At 39.3% G+C, this 20,356-nt stretch overlaps 1 protein-coding gene across 1 annotated transcript in view; it reads left to right on the forward strand.

Annotated features, from left to right (window-relative positions):
• The window catches only part of CADPS2 (calcium dependent secretion activator 2), a 331,334-nt gene that overhangs the window by 159,055 nt on the left and 151,923 nt on the right, over positions 1-20,356 (forward strand). Inside the window, exons 7-8 of the mRNA XM_075146854.1 lie at positions 8,349-8,460; positions 18,190-18,329. Of these exons, the coding sequence (XP_075002955.1) occupies positions 8,349-8,460; positions 18,190-18,329 (252 nt within the window). The remainder of the gene's footprint in view (positions 1-8,348; positions 8,461-18,189; positions 18,330-20,356) is intronic.

The following is a 20,356-nucleotide window of genomic DNA, read 5'->3' on the forward strand; positions in this document are numbered from 1 at the left end:
ATATGTAGCAATGGTTCCCAGCGCCTGGCAGTGTGTCAGTCTTGTTACGTACCCTTGAAAGTCTTCACCCTGACTTGTCTTGGTTGCCTGTATTGAAAGTGAGATGGGAAAGCAAGACTAAGTAATAATTTATTCATACTGTTTTATGTTTGTGATGACAAATAGCATTCTGTATTGTTAGAGTGCACTTTTCTCATTTTCAGCGTAGAAAGCCTAAATGAGTGGTTTTACTTAGTTGCTTATTGTGCATTGAACCCCTCTTCTGGTTTTCCTTTCTGGTTTGTATTAGACACTTTTTTATTTTAAAGAAAATCTATTCACAATTTTCTCTTTTCTTTACAAGTAATTTTTTTCAAGATACTTGGCCAAGCTCACGGTTTAGTCAGCCTAAGCGTGGGGCTTGTCTGTAAAAGGACATTATGATTTGTTTAGAACCTTCTTTATGCATTGCGTTTCAGCTGCAATTTAATGTGCTTGCTCTGATGGAGGAAATTATGCTCCTTGTACTTCCATCAAAATAAATGAGTCATTTTCAAATAAAGAAATAAGAAAATGTAGAATTTTTTTTTTCCAAGAAAAATATTTGCAACCTAAATCACATTGTAAGCATTATAGAAAGGTACAGACATACAAACTCTTTCCCTTGTGGTTTCAAACTTGAATTCCAGATCCCACTGATGTAATTGAGAATATATACATAAATATACATTGAAGAAAATAGTGGCTGTAATGTTGCATATAAGGAATAATCATTACCCTATTAAATCCTTGATGCTGCATAATAAACTTCTGTCAGTTTTGCAGTAACATTTCAACATCCTTTTTTGAAAACTTTCATTAATGGGAGAAGCTGGAATATTCATATTATTTTGTAAGGTGTGCAAAAGACAGAAAATAAACATGCCTTTGGGTGGTATGAGACAACTGTTAGCATTAAGGCCATGATTTCTCGAGTGGCATCCTCATGTCAGTCATTGCCAAACGGATGGGTATTTCTGTGCTCATAAGAGAAAAGGAAATGCTTATGATATTTCTCCAATTATTAGCAGCAATTAGTACTAACTAATACTCTCTTTGGGAGTCTCCGTAAAAAAGCCAGAATCAGATAAGTATTGATTTAACTCTATTTTTGGCTATTTTGTTTGGACCCTCCTTGTCAAATTAAAAATTTATTGTCAGATTTCTGTGGGGTAATTTGCACTGCTGGTACAGCAGCTTGCTTGCTGTCTCACATTTTCTCTCTCTCTCTCTCTGTATATATGCAGGTGTAGTTACTAATATGCAACAATTCATAAATTCCACATTCACACAATACTTCACTAACAACAGAATATTTGTCAAACCTGGATTTAAAGTGTTTTGAACTAGATTAAAGTGTCAATGTAGTCAGATGTGTCAGGGAGGTGCTATGAGTCTCATCTTTTTGCTTCCTGGCCTTTCATCTCATGACTTGCACTGTAAGTATGATTTCTAACCTGAAGGTTATAGATACCTAGTTTTCTACAGTTAAAGTATGTTTCTAAACAAAAAAAACAAGTTGGTATAGATTCTTGAAACAGTTGAGACACGGAGATGTTACGGAGACCTGAGCATTGTATTTCCAGTCCAGGTCCCAAATGTGCAAAGATGAAGTGCTGGTAAATCTCTTAGTCCTGTGGAGCAGTCAGCTGTCTAACAGACTGGGTCTTCCTGCTCATTCCAGCTCTGTAGCACATCCCTGTATGGATAGGGAATAACAAAACTCTTCCAGAAGACCTGTTAAGGTGGTTTAATGAAGTATGAAGAAATCTATTGAGGTAGATTTATGCAGTAGATTTAAACCAAGAATCAAACCTGGAAAGATGCAAAAGGAGGCACCAAGGAGATCAACACACTCTGGTATTGGTTTCAAAAAGGCAAAAAGGAGATGATTTCCGAATTGCTGAGGAAAATCAAGTCCTGATGGTGCAAAATTCCGTAGACTTGATATTTTGTCAGAAAGAAAATGTTCCAATAAATAGTGCTAAAATGAAGTTTCTAGATGTTTGCTTAGAATGATAAATTTTATAACATTCACTCCCATGTAAGACTGGAGATTGAAGATCTCATAAGAAAAAGTTTTGACTAATAGAGACCATGATTAGAGTGGAAAACCTGAGAGAGAAATTTGCTGCTGTTTCTGGCATATGAAATGTGTTCCAAAATTAAGTAGAAAAATAAATTTGCTTAGACGGGGTTCTGTGAGACAATGATAAATCTTTACCTGAAATAAACATCCACCTCCTTGCTGGTAGTGACTACTTTTGCAGTGAAGGGAAATCAACTTTGGCAAAGGACTCTGTCATTAATTATGGTATCAGCCCATGTACCTCTGACAGCAGTGTAAATATGGTGAAAAGACTGTGGCTTATGATTGAAGATGATCAAACATCAAATCATTGCAGTTACTATAGTAAAAAGAATGAGTAGGTGAAAGCAGAAAAATATATACAAAGGAAAATAATGTGGCAAAATGAGAGCCTAAAAAGACACGACTTTTTTTTTTTTTAAGGCTTAAAGTTGGTGGTTTTAGAGGTCTTAAGTATGCTACACAGGCTGCAGCTGACAGTGCAGTGAGAGACACTGCAGCATTTAGCACTGAAAGTATTGTTACTTTTGACTACTTTTCTAGCAAGATGAGGTTTAACCAGCAGGCAGCCAAACACCACACAGCCGCTTGCTCACTCCCCTCCCTGCAGTGGGATGGGGTTGGAGAATCGGGGAAAAAAGTAAAATTCGTGGATTGAGATAAAGACAGTTTAATAGAACAGAAAAGGAAGGGAAAATAATAATAATAATAATGATAGAATATACAAAATGAGTGATGCACAATGCAGTTGCTCACCACTTGCTGAACAATGCCCAAAACAGCAATCACTACTTCCTGGACTCTCTTATTTATATACTGAGCATGACATCATATGGTATGGAATAGCCCGTTGGCCAGCTGGGCCAGCTGTCCCAGCTATGCTCCCTCCCAGCCTCTTGTGCACTTGGCAGAGCATGGGAAGCTAAGTCCTTGACTAGGAGGGCACTTAGCAACAACTGAAAACATCAGTGTGTATTCAACGTTCTTCTTATACTAAATCCAAAACACAGCACTAGGAAGAAATTTAACTCTATCCTGAGTTAAAAGGGATAACCAGGACACAAGATTAAAAAAAAAAAGACAATAATGGGAATTTTTTAACTTAATACGAATACTGCATGAGATCCACACATTTTGACAAAAATTTTGCAATTCCCATCTAGACACATTCAGCACCAAAATTGTTCACATTAGCAAAAATCATTGGATAGATATTCATAAATTGATGGCTCCTCCAAATGTGTGGAAGTGGCTGATTTGCTGTTTCCATTGCTTACATACGTTTGATAGTTAAAACATACGCTATTACAAATACAAAGCATTAAATTCTTCTATTATGTTAAGAATTATTAAAGATATACTTTTGTAAATAGGAATTTCAGAAATCAGGTGAATTAATTTGCCTGTTCTTCCTTCTCACTCTTCCTTCCACAGTTCAGTATCTCCATAGCAGAGCAAGCTTTAAGTTTATTATCTGCAATATAATTTGACTCAAATGAGACCAAAATGGCACATTTCCTTCTGTTTTCACAGAAAACCAAGTTACAACCTACAGGTTCACCTGCTCCCCTGTGTGAAAAGTATAAGTCAGCTGTAGGATTTATTTTCTTGCAGAAAATATTTCACTGTTGTTGCTGTTGAAAGTTAAAATGTAAAGAAAAGTAACTTTTCTTTAGTCAGTGCTCAAATTTTGGAGGCCACATTGTTAGTTCCTGTTTAAAAACAGTCAAAAAGTTGTTAAATTAAAAAACTAAAAAGTTATTCTGTCTTACGAATAATACGAACAATCCTTTGTATGGTGGTTGACTTTTTTTAATCTGTGGATCAGAAAGATGTTTCTGAGAAGTACTGTATTTTCTCCAGGAAAATATCAAGGTGCAACCCCAACCTTAAAAGAAAAATACAAATTTGTCTGGTGTATGCCTAGCAGCTTAGCTTTTAAATTTAAAGGAAATGTTCCACTACAGCTACTCCAATGAGATTAAGCAGAAGTGAGAACAGGAAATATTAGCATTTCAATAGGTATTAATAAATGCATTTGACAGAAGACAAATGTGTTTTGGAAGAAAAATGTTACATTTTTGAGAAACGAAGTGGATGTAATTATATTAGCACATAAAATCTATAAATTGAAATAAGAAATTACAGTAATGGTGATCAAGATTTGCATCATGATAAATACTGTTTGGGTATTGATTCCATGAATTATTAGGTATCCTCCTAATCTATTTTTCACCATTAAACTTAACAGCTCCTTGAACAGACATGTAGCTATAGAATAAATAGCCAAAAGCATGGAGAAATTTGCCAGAATTTTACAGTGGAAATAACAAGTGATTCAGTAAATTCATATTTATTGGCTAAGAAGGCTGTATTTATGATCTTGGCATTATATATAGGATTGATGCAATTTACTTGCACAGTTCTCAGTCACAGATGATGATGGGACAGTAGCTTCTCCAAAGTTATTGTTCGCAATTATGTTATATGTAATTTGAAGATGATCTGTACACTGAAAGTCTGATATCTCTTTTTATCCTCTCAGAAAAAGAAGCTGAAAGTGCGATATCCTTTTCAATGAAATTTGGTTAAAATTAAGTTTATTCATAAACAGGAAGAATAAACAAATAGTTAATTTGTGGAATGGAGTATGACCAGGTGTCATAAAAGAAATAGCCAGGAAAAAAAAAAGTTGAAAGCTTTCAGATCTTGAGCACCAATAAAATTTGATTTCAGAACAGTAAAGTGTATTTCAAAATGGGCTAGCTTATGTACACCTGCATGCTTCACTCAGTCTTTGCCTTGTTTTGGATCACTCTTAATAAATATTGAGTGCCCGGTATCTTGTTATATTCACGGCACAATCTTTACAGCTGAGAATTTTATTTTTAACAAGACAAAAGTTTATTAGTGGGTGCTAACAGTGCAAAATACAGACAGTAAGGCCATTCTGATTACTACACTTAATTTTATACTGACAAAACAGAAAATTGAAAATTGCAAATTGTTATTAGCAGCAATGTTCATAGGGTTAGCTTACAGCTGGGAGTTCAATATTATATGTTTTGGTTACGCTGTAATTTCTGACTTCCGCTTCAGTTAATGCCTGATGCATTAATAGCATGCGTAATAACATAATAATGTGTTTTTAAATGTACAGCATATAGATAAACTCAACTTCTGTCTGGGTTATTGGGTCTCTCATATGCATGTTCGTTCTTGGAAGAAGCGAACTAAAACGAACATGATACCACTTCTATTTTTGCCTGCTTTCTCCCAAATTCTGATACCAAATGGTAGGAGGAAGGATATCTCTGCGACAACACAAAACTCCAAAGAAACAGAGCTTGCGTTCTAGTAATCCACAAGGAATAATAAGGAAGATAAGCTATGAGCCTTGTGTAGTTTGCTGTGATATTGGCAGCTGAGAGGAATCTCAGATGTCCACAAGTAAGTGTAATGCTAAAGAATACAATCGTGGATTTGCCTTTTCTAACAGAACACGATTCCTCACGTGCTCTTTCATGAGGAATGATGTTAAAGTCTAGGCAGTAAAATCTGTGACCATCTGCTCTACCAGATAATTCACTTCCAAAGACAGGGTCTTAAGAGGCTATGAGAGTTAGCTGAAGTCCTGATCAGCAAGGAGCGTGAAGATCAAGGCATGGAATGTTTCCAACATGAACATTAGGCTTTAGGAATAGATTCAGACCGTTGCTTTTCAGCTGGAATTTTCGCTTACCACTGCAGATGAAAAAAGGGGTGGGAGAAAGATGTCGGTCAAGGATAGTGTTCAGATCTGATGTTAAAGATGATTTCCAGTACTACAATAGTGCCAACAACAGGTGGATGACCCAGTGTTAGTCTCATCCACATCAGTCTCTCATTGTGCATCTAAATTAGAGAAGAAGCAAATTCTGCCAGGCTACGTGGGCAAGGCTCACGTGTGCCCCATCCCTCCCTGCTATGACCTGCAGAAATGGAGCCTGGGTATGTGTCTCTAGAGGAAACTATACCACTTTCTGGGGAGGTCCTGGAGCCAGATGCTGGGGTGCCCAGACCCCAGCACATGCCATAGCGTGTACCTGCTGCTCAGCTGCAGCCCCTGGTGGTGCTCTCTTCTTGAACAGACTGGGTCTCTTCTCTTCCCTTTAGTCAGCGTGACTTCTTCTGATTTCTTTTCTTCTGTCTGTGAGTAAATGCTGGCACTAGATCTTTGTTTTATTTTGTTATCTTAATAGGAGTTTCTTTTGGTTATTTGGGTGGTCCTATCCATTGCCATGTGCACAGTTCAAGGCTTCTGGAAGCTCAGGGACAAATTTTCCTGGTGCCCAAGAGAGTCAGAGTGCAACTAACAAAATGCTGAGATTATGTTTGCGATTGCAAGGCAGCACTCTTCCTGGGATCTCAGGGGGGAGACTGAAGATACAACTATCTCATCTTTTATGAAGATGCTTTCATCTTGGAAATCTCATTTCTGTATTGCAACAAAACCTACCCCTGGGACCGCTGCTGGGAAGAGCAGCAGTGCTAGGCATTGTCTTGTCCTGCAACTGCAGCATCTATCATCAGATCACAAAACAGACTTTCTTCCTCTCAGGAAGGTAATTTCTCGTCAGAGTCCCTGTTTCAATTACCACTTTAGCTGAGGCTAAGGTTATGTCCACCACAAACAGAGAGAGCACGCATTTATCTAATCCAGACAAAGCAAAGACGACAGAATGTGATGTAAGATTCGGTTAATTTTCAGTGAACGTCGCTTTCGTAGTCTGGCATGTGTTCAGCCACGTGTAGGACTGGTTTACGCAGAACCACGGCTTTCTTAAAACTTTTTGGTTTTGGTTGCATATTACTTTCTAGACTTTCTCTTGAAGCCTGTAACTCATGTTAGTTGAAGGATTTTCTTTTACCTATTAGATCCCTTTGCTGAAGGATTACTACTGTATGTTCATTTTCCAACAATGGAGAGTCCATGTAAATTATTCTTGAACATAAAATGAAAATACTGCTTTTTGTAAATGAGGCCCTCTAAGTTTTTAGCTTGTGTAATACATCCTTTTATAGAGCATACTCTTAAGGTCACTTATTTTCTTTATTTCTTTAGTTTCTGCTAATTGTAATGTCTCAAGTAGTGGAAAAAATGAAGAGAAACTGGAGCTGTGCTTACTTTTTGCATTTTGTTTGTGCCTAGTAGCATAATCAGAATCAGTATCGTCAATGCAATGAGTACCATGCAATTGTTCAGGAAAATGGAATAGCTTGTCGAGGAAGTTACAATCTAATTCGTATAACTTTCCTTTTTTTGTACCACGGGCACACAGTGGGGGGAAAAGGCTGACAAACCAAGTGTCTTAACTGAGATAAGAGATTAAGAGCTAGAAGTTTGTTTGCCTAGTTTAGCTCCTCTTAAAGCATGAAGCCATGTAGCAGTAATTATCTTGCAGAGCTATAGTCACTCTGATAAATAACAATTTTTTCCAGTTTTTGCATTTGTGTTTACATTTTTCCTATGTGCTTATGCTAAGTTATAACATCTCATGAAACATAAAGTTTTCTCTGTTCAAGTCGCTTACTTTCTGCATAGTTCGTCCACCTAAAGTTAAACAGGTAATGATTTTTTTTTAGAATTGAGACATTGCCCTGTCCCTGGAAGTGTTCAAGGCCAGGTTGGTTGGGGCTTTGAGCAACCTGGTCTAGTGGAAGGTGTCCCAGCCCATGGCAAGGGGGTTGGCACTAGATGATCTTTAAGGTCCCTTCCAACCCAAACCATTCTATGATTCTATGATTTTATGATTCTCTGCTGCATTAATTTGACTTGTATGCACAAGATAGTGAACCTAATAATATATTTAATAGAAAAAAGATTTCTCTTCCCTTTCCCCCTTTCTCCCTTTACCCCTTCCTCCTCCTCTTTTGCTTTCTTGTTTGGTTCTTTTTTCCTCTATGAGGATTAATTTCAGTCCTTTAGGTTTTGCCATTAAAAAATTTATTACTGATTTGTGATGACAAAAGTCCTATAGAAAACCCCCAATTTGTCTTATCACAGAGAAAAGCCAGTTTTCCCATGTACATATTTAATCTTGGATGCTCAAAAATGTACTTCCACGCCCTCTCCCCTCAAAAGTTTGGAAATTAAGTTCTAGGAGTGCATTAATAAATATTCTGTACAAAAGATTACAGTCCTATCAGTGTCAGGCCTGTCCTCTGCTCCAGTTAAATCCTGTTCTTTTATTTATTGCAGATGGGGAACTCAAGGGGATTTCACCACTACTCACCCTCGGCCTGTTGTCAAAGTAAAACTCTTCACAGAAAGCACCGGGGTGCTGGCACTTGAAGATAAAGAACTGGGAAGAGTGAGTATTATGTGTAGGAACAAGAAATATGTGAGAAATGATGCTTAGAAATGCAAGTATTGATAAAACATGCCACAAAACGGTATGAGGTATTTAGTACAGCACCTGCTCTGCTGCAGCTGTACCAAACAGTGCTTTTTCTTTTAAGGGTGACTTTTTCCGGTGTTCAAAACATGATAAGTTGACTTCGATTGCCTTTCAGAAACTTGCATCAGGGATCCGTGATGGTTCTCTTTGTTTTGTTTAAAACTTTTTTTAATTCCTAAGTGACCTACCAATGCTTATAGCTATTCAAATTAGGAGTGAAGAGAAGAGAGAGAAGACTTGGCATGTAATAAATATAGCAAACGATTGGGGAAAGGGAAGGAAGGACTTCAGCGGTGGAAGGATGGGGCGGGGGGTGGAGTGATGGAGATGATATGTCAGACTAAAATAAGAGTTCTCACTCTTGCACTGTATGAGCTTCCCTTCCCTTTTCACATTTTCCCGATCTTGACATGATCATTTATCCTTCTTAGGCCAAAATCAGGGGCTAGAGAGCGCAATGTATCATAGAAGGAGGGGGGTCATGGGAACGAGGCAGAGAGGGTCTGCAAATCTTGCCCCCCCATCTCCTGTTGAAATTCTCCCCTCTGACATGTAACGCATGGAGGATAGCTCACATTTTAACGCTCAGTTCTCCATTCAGAGTCATGGCTCTCATTCAAGCGAGGACAGCTGGTTGGGAAGAGCAGGGCATTTCCCCACTTTGTGTTCTCCAAGTGCAGGTGGCTATGCCAAGGCAAATTCTCCCACACATTGGGTCACTTGTTAAGGTCAGGACTGTATCCCCAGTATTACTTCTTGCATCCTCTCATGTCCTCCTAGCAGGCCTCCAAGGTCACTTGATCAAGGATGACTGAGGTGAAGGTGGGATCTGCATGGGGAAGATTTCCAGTAGGGGTAACACGCTGGCAGGAGCCAGGCAGGCGTCATGGCAGATACAGACGAGCCATGGGTGCAGCTGAGACGAGAGTCAGCAGCATCTGGATTCAAAACAACAAAAAAGAGACACTGAAAGGGTGGACTTACAGGAACTGCATAGTGCTATTAAATGCAGAGAAGTTTCTTTTCTGTCCTTGCTTGCTCAGTCGTTTCAAAGAAGCAAAAGGAAAGTCAATGCAAAGGTGCAGGGCAGTGGAGAGGGACTATGTGGCCATTGTGAACAGTAGCCAGCACAGTCATTGCTAAGGAGTCAGAGAAGAAAAGAAACATTAACAGAATAAAGGGGCTAAGAATTATAAGTGTTAACAGGATCCTCTTGCTCTGCAACCTTAAATAGCCAAGGTATAGGCTTGGTCTGCTTTCTTATGCTGCAGCTTGTCTGAGTTTCTAGGACAGGAGGTTAAAAAGATTTTAAATTATTTTAAAGAATGGAAACATTTCGAATGTGAAATATTGAATATAGCTTTTGCCTTAACTGTATCCTGTGGCCCCAAATGGTTTGTTCTGTGTTTTTTCTCTCCCTTCCCACTCCTGGCCTTCTTCTGAAATACATCCTTATTTGTCAGCTGGCCAAAGTTTAAAGAAGGTAATAACTTTCCTTTCTTGGTTGGGAGTGGTGAGGGGAGAGAGCGAAAATAAAAATAGGTAGTTGACAGGGGCTACGGCTGAGCTCACTGCCCTGTTGTTGGATGGAGTCTGACCCAGCTTTCCCAGAGACAAAGCAAGATATATAAAAGGTGAGGGACGAAAGAGCAATCTTCTGTTTCTATTGCTGATTCTTACTCTCCTGTTGTTCTTCAGCAGAAAGTCTGCATGCTCTGAGGTTTGGCAGTTTGTACCAGAATTAGGCTATTAAAATCACCACCTTTTGCTGGGTTTTTTCCCCCTTGTCACAAAGGACAAAGGCCATCACCTTCTCCCCCCTTGTGTTAAAGCTTGTGCTGAGATTGGGCATAGCAAACAGAAGTACCTGAGAGATGCTTGGATACTGATTTTACATTTTATAATCCATTCCTGATTCACCAAAAATGTCCAGCCCCCACCCTTGCCCAAAAAATACCTTTTGTAAAAGGTAAGTCAGTAAAAGATAAACCTTCCACAATGACCTTATGTACAGCGCATGGTCCTTAGCAGTGGAAAAGAAGGTGACAAAGGGCATGCTGGCTGTGCATCAGCCTGTTTGGCTGTCCTCCTGCGCCTCCCAGGTCTGGCAGTACCCAGGGTTGCTGCTGGTGGTGGTAGACGCTTAACTCGGGAGAAGGGGGAATCTGCCAACTTACCTCTCTGGTTTAATGAGAGTATTTGAGGGTGGTGGTTGCTAGCTTCAGGGGAGATTGGGAGAATATTTGACAGAATTTTTGAAAAATAATTTTAAGGTACTGTGTATGCTCATGGTATACGTTTTAGCTTTCAAAGGCTTGTTTTGTTGTCGATGTCTTTGTTTTCAGGTTTGAGAGACTTAAACACAGGTAGCCTTTGAAAAGATGCAGGATCCCACTGGATAAGTTTAATTCTAATAAAGTTTAGCAACTTTATGCCTGGTCAGTACACTGCAGTGACTTGCAGGAGCGCAGCTGATTCAGCTAGGTTTGTTATGCTCTGAAAAGGCCTGAAGATACTTCTGCTGGTATTTTTTCTGTACTCAAACATTCAGCTCAAACCTGCCTCTTCTGAGGTAGGCTTGCTGTGGACATTAATTCTCATCTGTCAAGTACTTTCTTCAAAGCATGTGTCTTGACCTGATACCACTTTTCTATGGTTATTGTGAAGGTTTTGTCCTATTCAATCTATAATTAGAAATAGAAGGCAGCATCAAGCTACATGATGTGAATTTTGAACTTCCATCACATACCAAAGGGTTTCTTCTGCCACCAAGAGATTGGCTTTTTATGGAAACAGATCTAAGGCGTGAAATGTGGAGCCAGCAAAGGTTTCCCCAGAGCTGCAGAGGAGAAGGTGTTTCCATTACCTCATCATTGACTGCATGGCAGTCTCTCACACTTATGAACTTAAGATGTAGGCCCTGATTTCAGTATGACAGCACTACAGCTCCTCGGTTTAAGGAGGAGACACTGCTGATTTCCAGAAGTAACTAGCTCATGTCGGAGCAGAAGGGATGCAGGCTTGTGCTTTCAGTAGAGAGGGCAGACCATACTTACAGATTTATATACTCCCTGTTGAGAAGCAGAGGCTGGAGGCTGCTCAGCATCTGCTGCAGAAGTCACCAGGTGAGCACCAAGCAACAGAAGGGTTGTTGTCTGTACTTAACATCTTCTCCCTTCAAGGCATTTAATATGTGCTTAACCGGCAGGAAGTAGCACTTTCTATGTCGCTTTTCTGACATTGCTCTCTTCCTCTGAAAAAACCAAAATAAATCCAGTTGTGAATGCTGAGAGAAGATTTTGCTTGCTGGGGGATATTACTCTGGGTGCCTGCTGACTGCTTTAAGTGTTTTCAGACAAAAACCAAATCTTAACCTTTATTCTCTATTCTACACAAACTGGAGGACAGTTGGACAAACTCAATTGTCCACTGAAAGAAAAAATGGAGACGTGTGTTGCACAGGAGGGGAAAGGATATTGTTTGGATTTGGGTTCTGCAGAACATGAGCTTCTGGAGTCGCAGTCTGAGTCCCTGGTTGTGCGGACCTCTGCATACAGTGAACCACTGAATTTAACTTCAAGAAAGTGAGGCAGGCTGCATCTTTGAAGCTAAGTTTCTTGTAATGAGGAAATGTTAAGAACGTATTTTATTCAAATATCTTTGAAATGTGTAGCACAGTTTTTATGTGACTGACACTGATCTGGCCACTTCAGTAATTTTTGTATGTGCATACAGAAGGCAGAATTGATGTTTGCATTTGTATGTGCAACAGCTGAGGAAGCGTGAAGAAGCCTTCAGAGTTTGGAGTAAATACTTCTGAAAAATCAGCCTGGTGGTTTCTGAAACTCAGGGATCTGACACCACTTCTCCTTGTTCAGTACTTTGTGTATGAAGATGTTCAAACCTAGTAATTCAAAGTGACAGCCATTGTGCTTGCTTAGCACACATGTGAATACAATGTGAGAACAGCAGGTGGTGTTTGATTGCTGATACTTTTTGAATATAAGAATATTTCAGTCTTGTCGCTCTGACTATTCAATTAAAAGGGAACTATTGTCTCACAACCTGCTTGTCACAGTCAGCTGCAGCCAGCAATAATTAGCTGTGCAGTTATGGTTTTTTTCATTGGTGCTATTACTCTGGGTTTGATTTAAAGATGGTGTAAAATAGCTCTACTGGCTAGGTACCCATACTTGCATGATTGCCTGGTTTCTGAATGCCAACTGCACTGGGCATGTTGGTTATCTTCAGTGCTGCGTTCAAAGAGCTGCTGAGCAGAGACGATTTTGTGCTGTGAATATGTTAATTTAAAGCCTGCCACCCTGGAGAATGCGTTTCTCCGTCACATTTTGAAATGACTAAGGTTTCGCAGGTCTAAGTTTTTCTCTCTTTTTTTTAAGTTTGGGAAATGATAAGAGATTGCTTCCACTCCCCCTTTTCCTCTGGCTCCCTGAGCAATCTGCCTGTCAGCACCCTGCTCTGTCTGGCTGAGCGTTACTGTTTCCACGCTAACAGGGATTTTCTCAGTAGCTTCTCTGAGAATGCCTCTCATCAGAAATTCTTGAGGTATTTTTCATTCAGGCATGCTCTTGCTTAGATTTGGGGGACAGGCTCTTTGGGAAGGACTTAAAGACAACTTTTATCAATTGCAAAGATCTATTAAGGTAAGTGTTCAGCTGGCAGCATCAGCAGAGGTCCATTGATTGCATAAATTGCAAAGTCTTCCCGGTTCTTTGTCAACAACGGTATTTTAGATAGCTCTTTTACTGCGCGCCTGTTCAGTTTTTCTGTTTGATTTTTGTTTCTTTTTAACCACCTGTTACCCGAAGCCTTGTCTCAGTGTTTCAGCTGTAATACAGTCATAGCTGAAAACCAAGAGATCTCTCAATAGGTGAGATGATGCAGTTTGTGTAAAATACTCATAAGCTCCTTTGGTGATCAAGCTCTTATTAACCCTTTCTTTAGGGGTTCCCTAGGTGAGAACTTCTCTAAGGGAGTTACTTTCAAGAGAGCCATCTCCTTTTCCCACTTCTACCTCCAACCTTGTCCCTTCCCTCGAGCTTCTTTTGCTTCACCCTCCTGGCAGCAGTGCATCGTGACTTAACGCGCAGAGGGCGCGAGTGCGGTGCCGTGCTTGGCAGGCTGCTGCTGGGGCATTTGAGGGAACCTCACTTCTTGTCACATTGACAGCAGCTTCTGGCTTTCTGACATTAACCTGTCTTTGGGCAGAGGGCTGACATGACTCAGAACAGCCCCAAACTTTCAAGTTAGGGGAGAAGGTGACTTGAGAGGAGTCAGTAGACATTTCTATGAAAAACAGGTAAGTGTCCCCTAAGTAAGGCTGGGGGCAGAGTTATACAAAAACCATAACATTAAAGGGTCTCTACACTGTTACTAGTCATCTATTTCCTATCCCAAACCAGCTTCAGTAATATTTGGTCTATAATGCTATTTTCAAATCAGTAAAACGGAGTGTACTTAACTAGGAAATTTTCCTGTGATCTTTAATCAGACAATGACCAGCAGCAAAAATTTGCATGTGCCAAATAATAATGGGTGCTTATTTCATAATATAAAATCTGCCTCTCCTTTCTGCTTGCACTGGCACAGTTTCAAATCACTACATTTTAAAACATGAAAGAAAAAGCCTTCCATAGAATGAATTAGTCCTGTTGCATGATGAAAGCTTCAACAAATGCAGCTGAGGGAGCGTATGATCTTCTGTGTCAGGCACTCACTGTTTTTCGTAGTTTTAAATAATCGTTAAGACTAATTGAGTTAGAAGTGTCTCTGGTAGAGCAGGGGAGTTAGAGAATTTGGTTTCTGCAGTTCATCGTGGGGTTTCTTGCATGACCACAAGCGTATTGTTTATTCTGAACAGACATCACAATGCTGCTTATGATTAAGGCCATGTGACGTAAGATTCAGTTCTCAACTGCTTGTAACTTAGCCAGACCTTAAGTGTTGAGGCTAAAATTTTTCATCCCAGGTAAGGAATAAGATAAAAAGAAAATGTGGGTTTGGTCAGTCGCAAAAAGCAATCATTTGTAGCACCATTTGTGCTCTGGAAGAGCACATCAGGCATGGGAACTTCTTTTGTCTCATAAAATCTTCTGGCTTTCCTGTTGGCAACCGTGCAGTTTGAAGAAAGGACAGGAAGCTGGGTGCCAGAAGCAGCAGGGGCTCCCTGGGGTGGCAAGGAGCAGGGCAGGATGGGGGACACCAGGGCAGCCCCAGGCATTGGGCACCTCCCTGGGGATGGGGACAGGTTGAAGGTTTGGTCTGCTTTTTGAGGATGGCCCAGGCTGTGTTATGAAGAAGAGACTGTTGATGGGCTGCGTCTTTATTTTCTTTAAGGTTGTGTGGTGTGAGCCGTATTGAAGGCGAGATAAGGGTTTTCTGTAATAGCATGTTAAGTGTCATCTGCCTCTCAGCCAGGGCATTAAGGAGCAGCTGCAGATCTTCTTCACTTTCATCTTTTTTGCTTGTGACAGTGAGACAAAACTCAGCATAGTCTGCTCAGAATTACCATGATTACCAAAGTCTGGTGCCCAAGGTCTGAGATCTCAAAATGTGTCTGAGACCACCCCAACTTGTAAAACCAATCTCATTTCTATACTTGGGTCAAAAGAGTGGGTAACTGCAGCACTTGGGTTCAAGTCTCGAATATCATAGTTTTGGGTGGAAGTAGGGGATGGGGAGGGGGAGCAGCCAGGATGCGAGGACATGAGTTGGCTGAAACTAAACTCAGCCGCAAGGGTGGGATGGGGAGAAAAATAGAGATTATCTTGACGCTTGATTTTTCTCAAGTGTGCTTACAGCTTGCCAGTCTGCTTACCTCTTAGCTTCGTTGGTCCCTTTTGAAGGCTGCATTTTCTTTTGACAACAGGACAACTGCAGCCAGGGATGGTTAGCTTGAGAGCTTTATCTAAACATAGGAATACTGATAGGAGATATTTCTGCACAGCGCTTTTGACTCTGAACCTTCTGCTTGTTTATCTGCTCTGAGAAAGCAAGATTGTCCCAAGTTTGGTTTGTTCAAGCTTTCAGTGTGTTTTGGACAACTCAACTTTTCTTTCATTCTTTTAAAAGAAGATATGATCAATGTGCCAAAGATAGAGGAGAGTTAATAGTTGCTTGGCTGGATTGGCTCTTTGGCTCAGGTGTACTTCAAGTAACTTCTTCTATTGTGATCCAGCTGGGGACTTAAATACACAACTGAATAACAATAAAGGATGGTTAGTTAAGTCGTCGAATGATATTAGCTTCATATCTTTCAACCTGTCATGTTTTAAGTCCTGGAGAGAAACGTTTTTGTATTACTTTTTACTTTTCCTATCAAGGAACATTTGCCCAGTGTTTTGGTTTCAGTGATTTCATGGGATCTTACAGTTTGTGCCACCTGATGATATGGTACACAATGGTTAGTATTGCCTTTAAGGGCAGTATTAGTATGAAGGTTATTGTGAAGACAATTAATGCCTGTCAAATGCTTTGTGTGCATGTGTGTACGTGTGTTTGTGTGTAATGATAAAAAGGTTGATGACAAAGTTCTTTTAGCTCTCATTGTTTAAAGCTGGAAGGCATGACAAAGTGTAATACAAGCACGACACAGTGCATACTTAAATATTCTGCCAGATACTTAGTCATTGTGAGAGGTTTGAAAATGAAGCTCCAAAATACTTCTTTAAAAATTCAGAAAAGGAATTGTCAGTACTGAAGTTATGAATTAATTCTACACTTGTCTGCTTATATTTTCATCAGCATTCTAAAAACGCAAGAAGTGGACAGGAGAAAGATGTCGCTTGAGATGCATGAGCTGTAATAAGCTGTTACAGGACAACAGGAACTGCAGCCTGTAGAAAAGGAAAAATTCGTAACATCACCTACAGTCCTAGTGAATGCCAAGTGATTAAATGCAAGGAATGAGTAATAATTCTGTTTATATAATCTTGCATTTAAAAAGATAAACAAACTAAAAATCATTTTCTGTTTGATGCTTCAGAACTCAAAGGTTGCCATACTCATAATGCTTTCAAATTTTGTTTAAGGGATGGCTTTTACTCAAAATGAAAATCAACTTGTTTCTTGGGAAAGAGGGAACAAGCTCTGTTATAAAGAGTGTTTGCTATGTATTTGCAAAAAGAAAAAAAAAGTAGCCCCCTGATTTATTAGAACCAGAATATACTTTTTCTTTTCCTATCTCTTTAAAAGGTACTGAACGTACTCAATAGTTCTGACAGGTTATTTCTCTCACTGGTGTTTTAAAGGCTGCACACTTCATTAGGGGTGATGCATCATATTTCTCTGCTTTGCAAAAGCTGCTGATATTAGCAGGATGCAGGAACGTGTTTCTGCAAAATACTGAGATGAGGAGCTGAAGGCCTTCAGCTTACATCATCTTTCAGATTATTAGATCTGAATGGCACTATTGTAATATTTTTGGCTTAATATTATCTGTTAGGTTTATGCTTCCTTGGAGATTCTTACTCAAATCACTGCTTTTTATACACGTGACACAAGGTACAAGGACTATGTATAAGAAATTAACTTCATGGTTAATGTTATAATTAATTTTAGTTTTCAAGAAATAAAAGATGTGAAGAACGCTGCTTTTTAGAGTGAGTGGTGTTACTTTTGAAATACTACTTCATCATAATGGCAATTCAGAACTCACTCAGTGTTATGAAAGTCTCCCAAATAGTGTGTTTAGAATATTTTAGAGTCTAAATGATTCAAAGAATGAAAGGAATTTATGTTTCAGCAGCATTTAACTGCTAAACCTGTGACTGTGGGTAAGGATTTCATGAAGTAGTAATATTTAATTGTACTGACTATAAATGGATAAACTTTCTGGATGGTAAATAAATAAATATTTAACAGCTTGTGACTCATATTAATCTCAAATAATGGTTAGCTAGTAAAACTATCAAGAAATTTATATAAATGTTTTAAAAATTAAATATTTAAAATTTGGTGTAATTTTTAGGTTTTTGTATGTCTACCACTGTAGATTAAACAAAAGCTTTATTGTCATATCACGTGTGAACTGGAGATAGTATCTTACATTTATTATACTCCATTTGCAGCAAAGATGCTTTGGAATTAATCTCCAATTTCTGCGATTTTTACTATAATTGGCTTTTATTAATCCTAATGATAGAAAAATTGAGTTGGTAAGAAAGAGCATATTTTGGTTTTCTTCACTCAAGCAATGTCACAGCTGGAGGGGCGATCTGTTGCATAATGCTACAGCAAATTGTTTCAATAGGATGTTTCCAGCAGAGCACTGAGTAATGTAAAAGTTTAGGTTGTTGTTTAATTGTACATGACCATTTTCAAGTGTCAGCCATTCCTTTTGTTTAAAACTGTTAATTCAGAATGAACTAACAGAGGAGGAAATTTTATTAACTCATAATATGAAAATTCCCATTTGTAAGAAAATGAATGTGTTCATTTTGGAAATTCGTCTATTACAATAAGATTGAGTCAACTGGTTTATTAGATTTATGAAACCTTTTTTAGTCATCTTTCAGATTGGAGGAAATGCAACAAGAATCTTCACTGCTTAGGAGTGTCCGTTAAAGACTACCAGATTTTTTTTGTATCAACTCGTTGAAGTTTTTATTTTATGACTTGCAGGTAGTGTTGTATCCAACATCCAATAGCCCAAAGTCACCTGATCTGCATAAAATGATAGTTCCCAAAAACAGCCAGGACAGTGACTTGAAAATTAAACTGGCGGTGAGAATGGATAAACCACCTCACATGAAGCACTGTGGGTAAGTGTCTGTTTTTGGACTGTCTGTATTTATTATTTTGCCTCATTGTGCCTGTGTTTAAGCATATGTAGCTAAAAACATAAAGTTTGTAAAACATTATAAATGTGTACAACAATTTCTATAGTATGGCATTGTGTTATATCCTCATTTTATACATAAATTTTTGAAAAGTGAGGAATAACATTCATTTCAGGTGTTCAGTGATGTGTAAAGACATGCTGAGCTAACTCTGAAATGCAGAACTAAGAGTACAGTGTCATTTAGAAACTGGGTTTGAATGTTACAATTTATAGCACTTTGGGGAAAAAAGTTGATATTTAGGACAAACATATTTTTCCATTAAAATAGGATTAATTATATACCTGAATGTGATGGTACTTGCAACATAGTCTCCCCTTTTCTTTCTCTGGCCGCTGTATGGTATTTCTCTTGGAAGGAATTTATGTACGAATACCAGTTTAAGGATGTTTTTTCTGCCTAACACTGAAACTGTATAGAATAGATTATTCATAAAGACAGCTCCCCTAGCCAACTGCCACCGCTATTCCTCATCCCAACTGCAAAACCAGGTAGTGTTGCTGACAGTAAGCAAGGCTGTATCTCTTGTTATAAAGCAATTACCAGGGCTGTTTTCCATCCTTTTAACTTCTTCTGAATTAAGTAGAAGTACATTTCAAAAAAAGAGGACTATTCAACATGTTAATGTAGAATTAATGTAGTGGCCATACTATTTAGATTTCTTTTTAATCTCCTCCAGTTAATATTCTGCTTATTGTATACAATTGCCAAAATTTTCTATGTTCAATATTTAAAAAAAAAAAACAACAAAACCAAACTTACTTAAGTTTTGGCAAAGCTGTAATTGGTTGGGCTGAAATTTCCCGGGTATCAACCTCAGACCTAATTTTGGTTTTGGGAAACTTAAACACAAATGATCAGGACTGTAACAGTGAGACTTGCTGGCTGGAGACCTGTGGCTGGTGACCAGGAGCTGACAGGAGAAAGAGGGAAACCAGTCATGGAGCCAACGGGAGAACTGGAGCTACTGTGCTTGGCGACTGGGACTGAGATGAGAAGACTTCGAAGTAGGGCTGCAAATACATGAATAATGGAAATGGGATAATGTGGCAGGAGAGAGCAGGAAGACTGGGCTGACATGAGTAAGTTGGAGTGGAGAGGATCTAGGGAGGAGAGAAGAGTGCTTGTCTGTACTAAAGACTGATGCTCTCCTGTCAGTCCCCACCCCACGCCACATTCATTTGCACTCACCAAGCACCTCTGAAATGGTTTCGTAATTGTGGCACATCCTTGTCTAGATTCAGTCCACTAGCATGGTTTCAGTCTCCTGCTGCTGGAAGGTATTCAGGCAGTTGAAGTAGTGAATGCTGCAGGGGTGGCACGGTGCTGCCTGCGTTCTTCAATGGTTTGTCAAAAGGCAGCCATGGGGACGGAATGACTTGAACAACATCAGTAATGAATAATACACAACAGATGTATCTAACTTGCATGTGACGTGGTTCGGTTGCATACTCCACACTACAGCTACATCAGGGACATTGTGCTCCCATGCACCTATCCCAACAGGTGACCAGAAGTCACCATGATCAGGTCACTGATAATGTTGGAGTCGTGCTCTCTGCAACCCCAATTAAGGTATAACATGCAACTTATTTTGACCTGGGTCTAGAAACAAGGACAAGGCATCAATGCTTCCTCCTGTCATGCTCCTGGGTTTCCCCAGAGACTTTCTTGGCTGGGAGCTGTTCTTCTGGGGTCTTCAGAGGGTCTTCCTAACCCCCCAGTTTGCTTTTCCATACTGGTTTATGGCGCTAGTCTTCTTGTCTGAGCATTAAATGGATTACCCAATCAAATATTACTTTCAATAATTTAATTCAATCATTATCCCTTTCATCTGCTGCTGCTGGTTACTTTCTCACATTGATTTTGAATCCTCATCTCCTGGCACAGTTGTTTACTTCTTCATTTCACTTCAGGGTCATTGCTGTCACTATTCTGCAGGCAAATAT

This window comes from Calonectris borealis, chromosome 1 (genome assembly GCF_964195595.1).
Source record: "Calonectris borealis chromosome 1, bCalBor7.hap1.2, whole genome shotgun sequence".
NCBI classification, from domain to species: domain Eukaryota; kingdom Metazoa; phylum Chordata; class Aves; order Procellariiformes; family Procellariidae; genus Calonectris; species Calonectris borealis.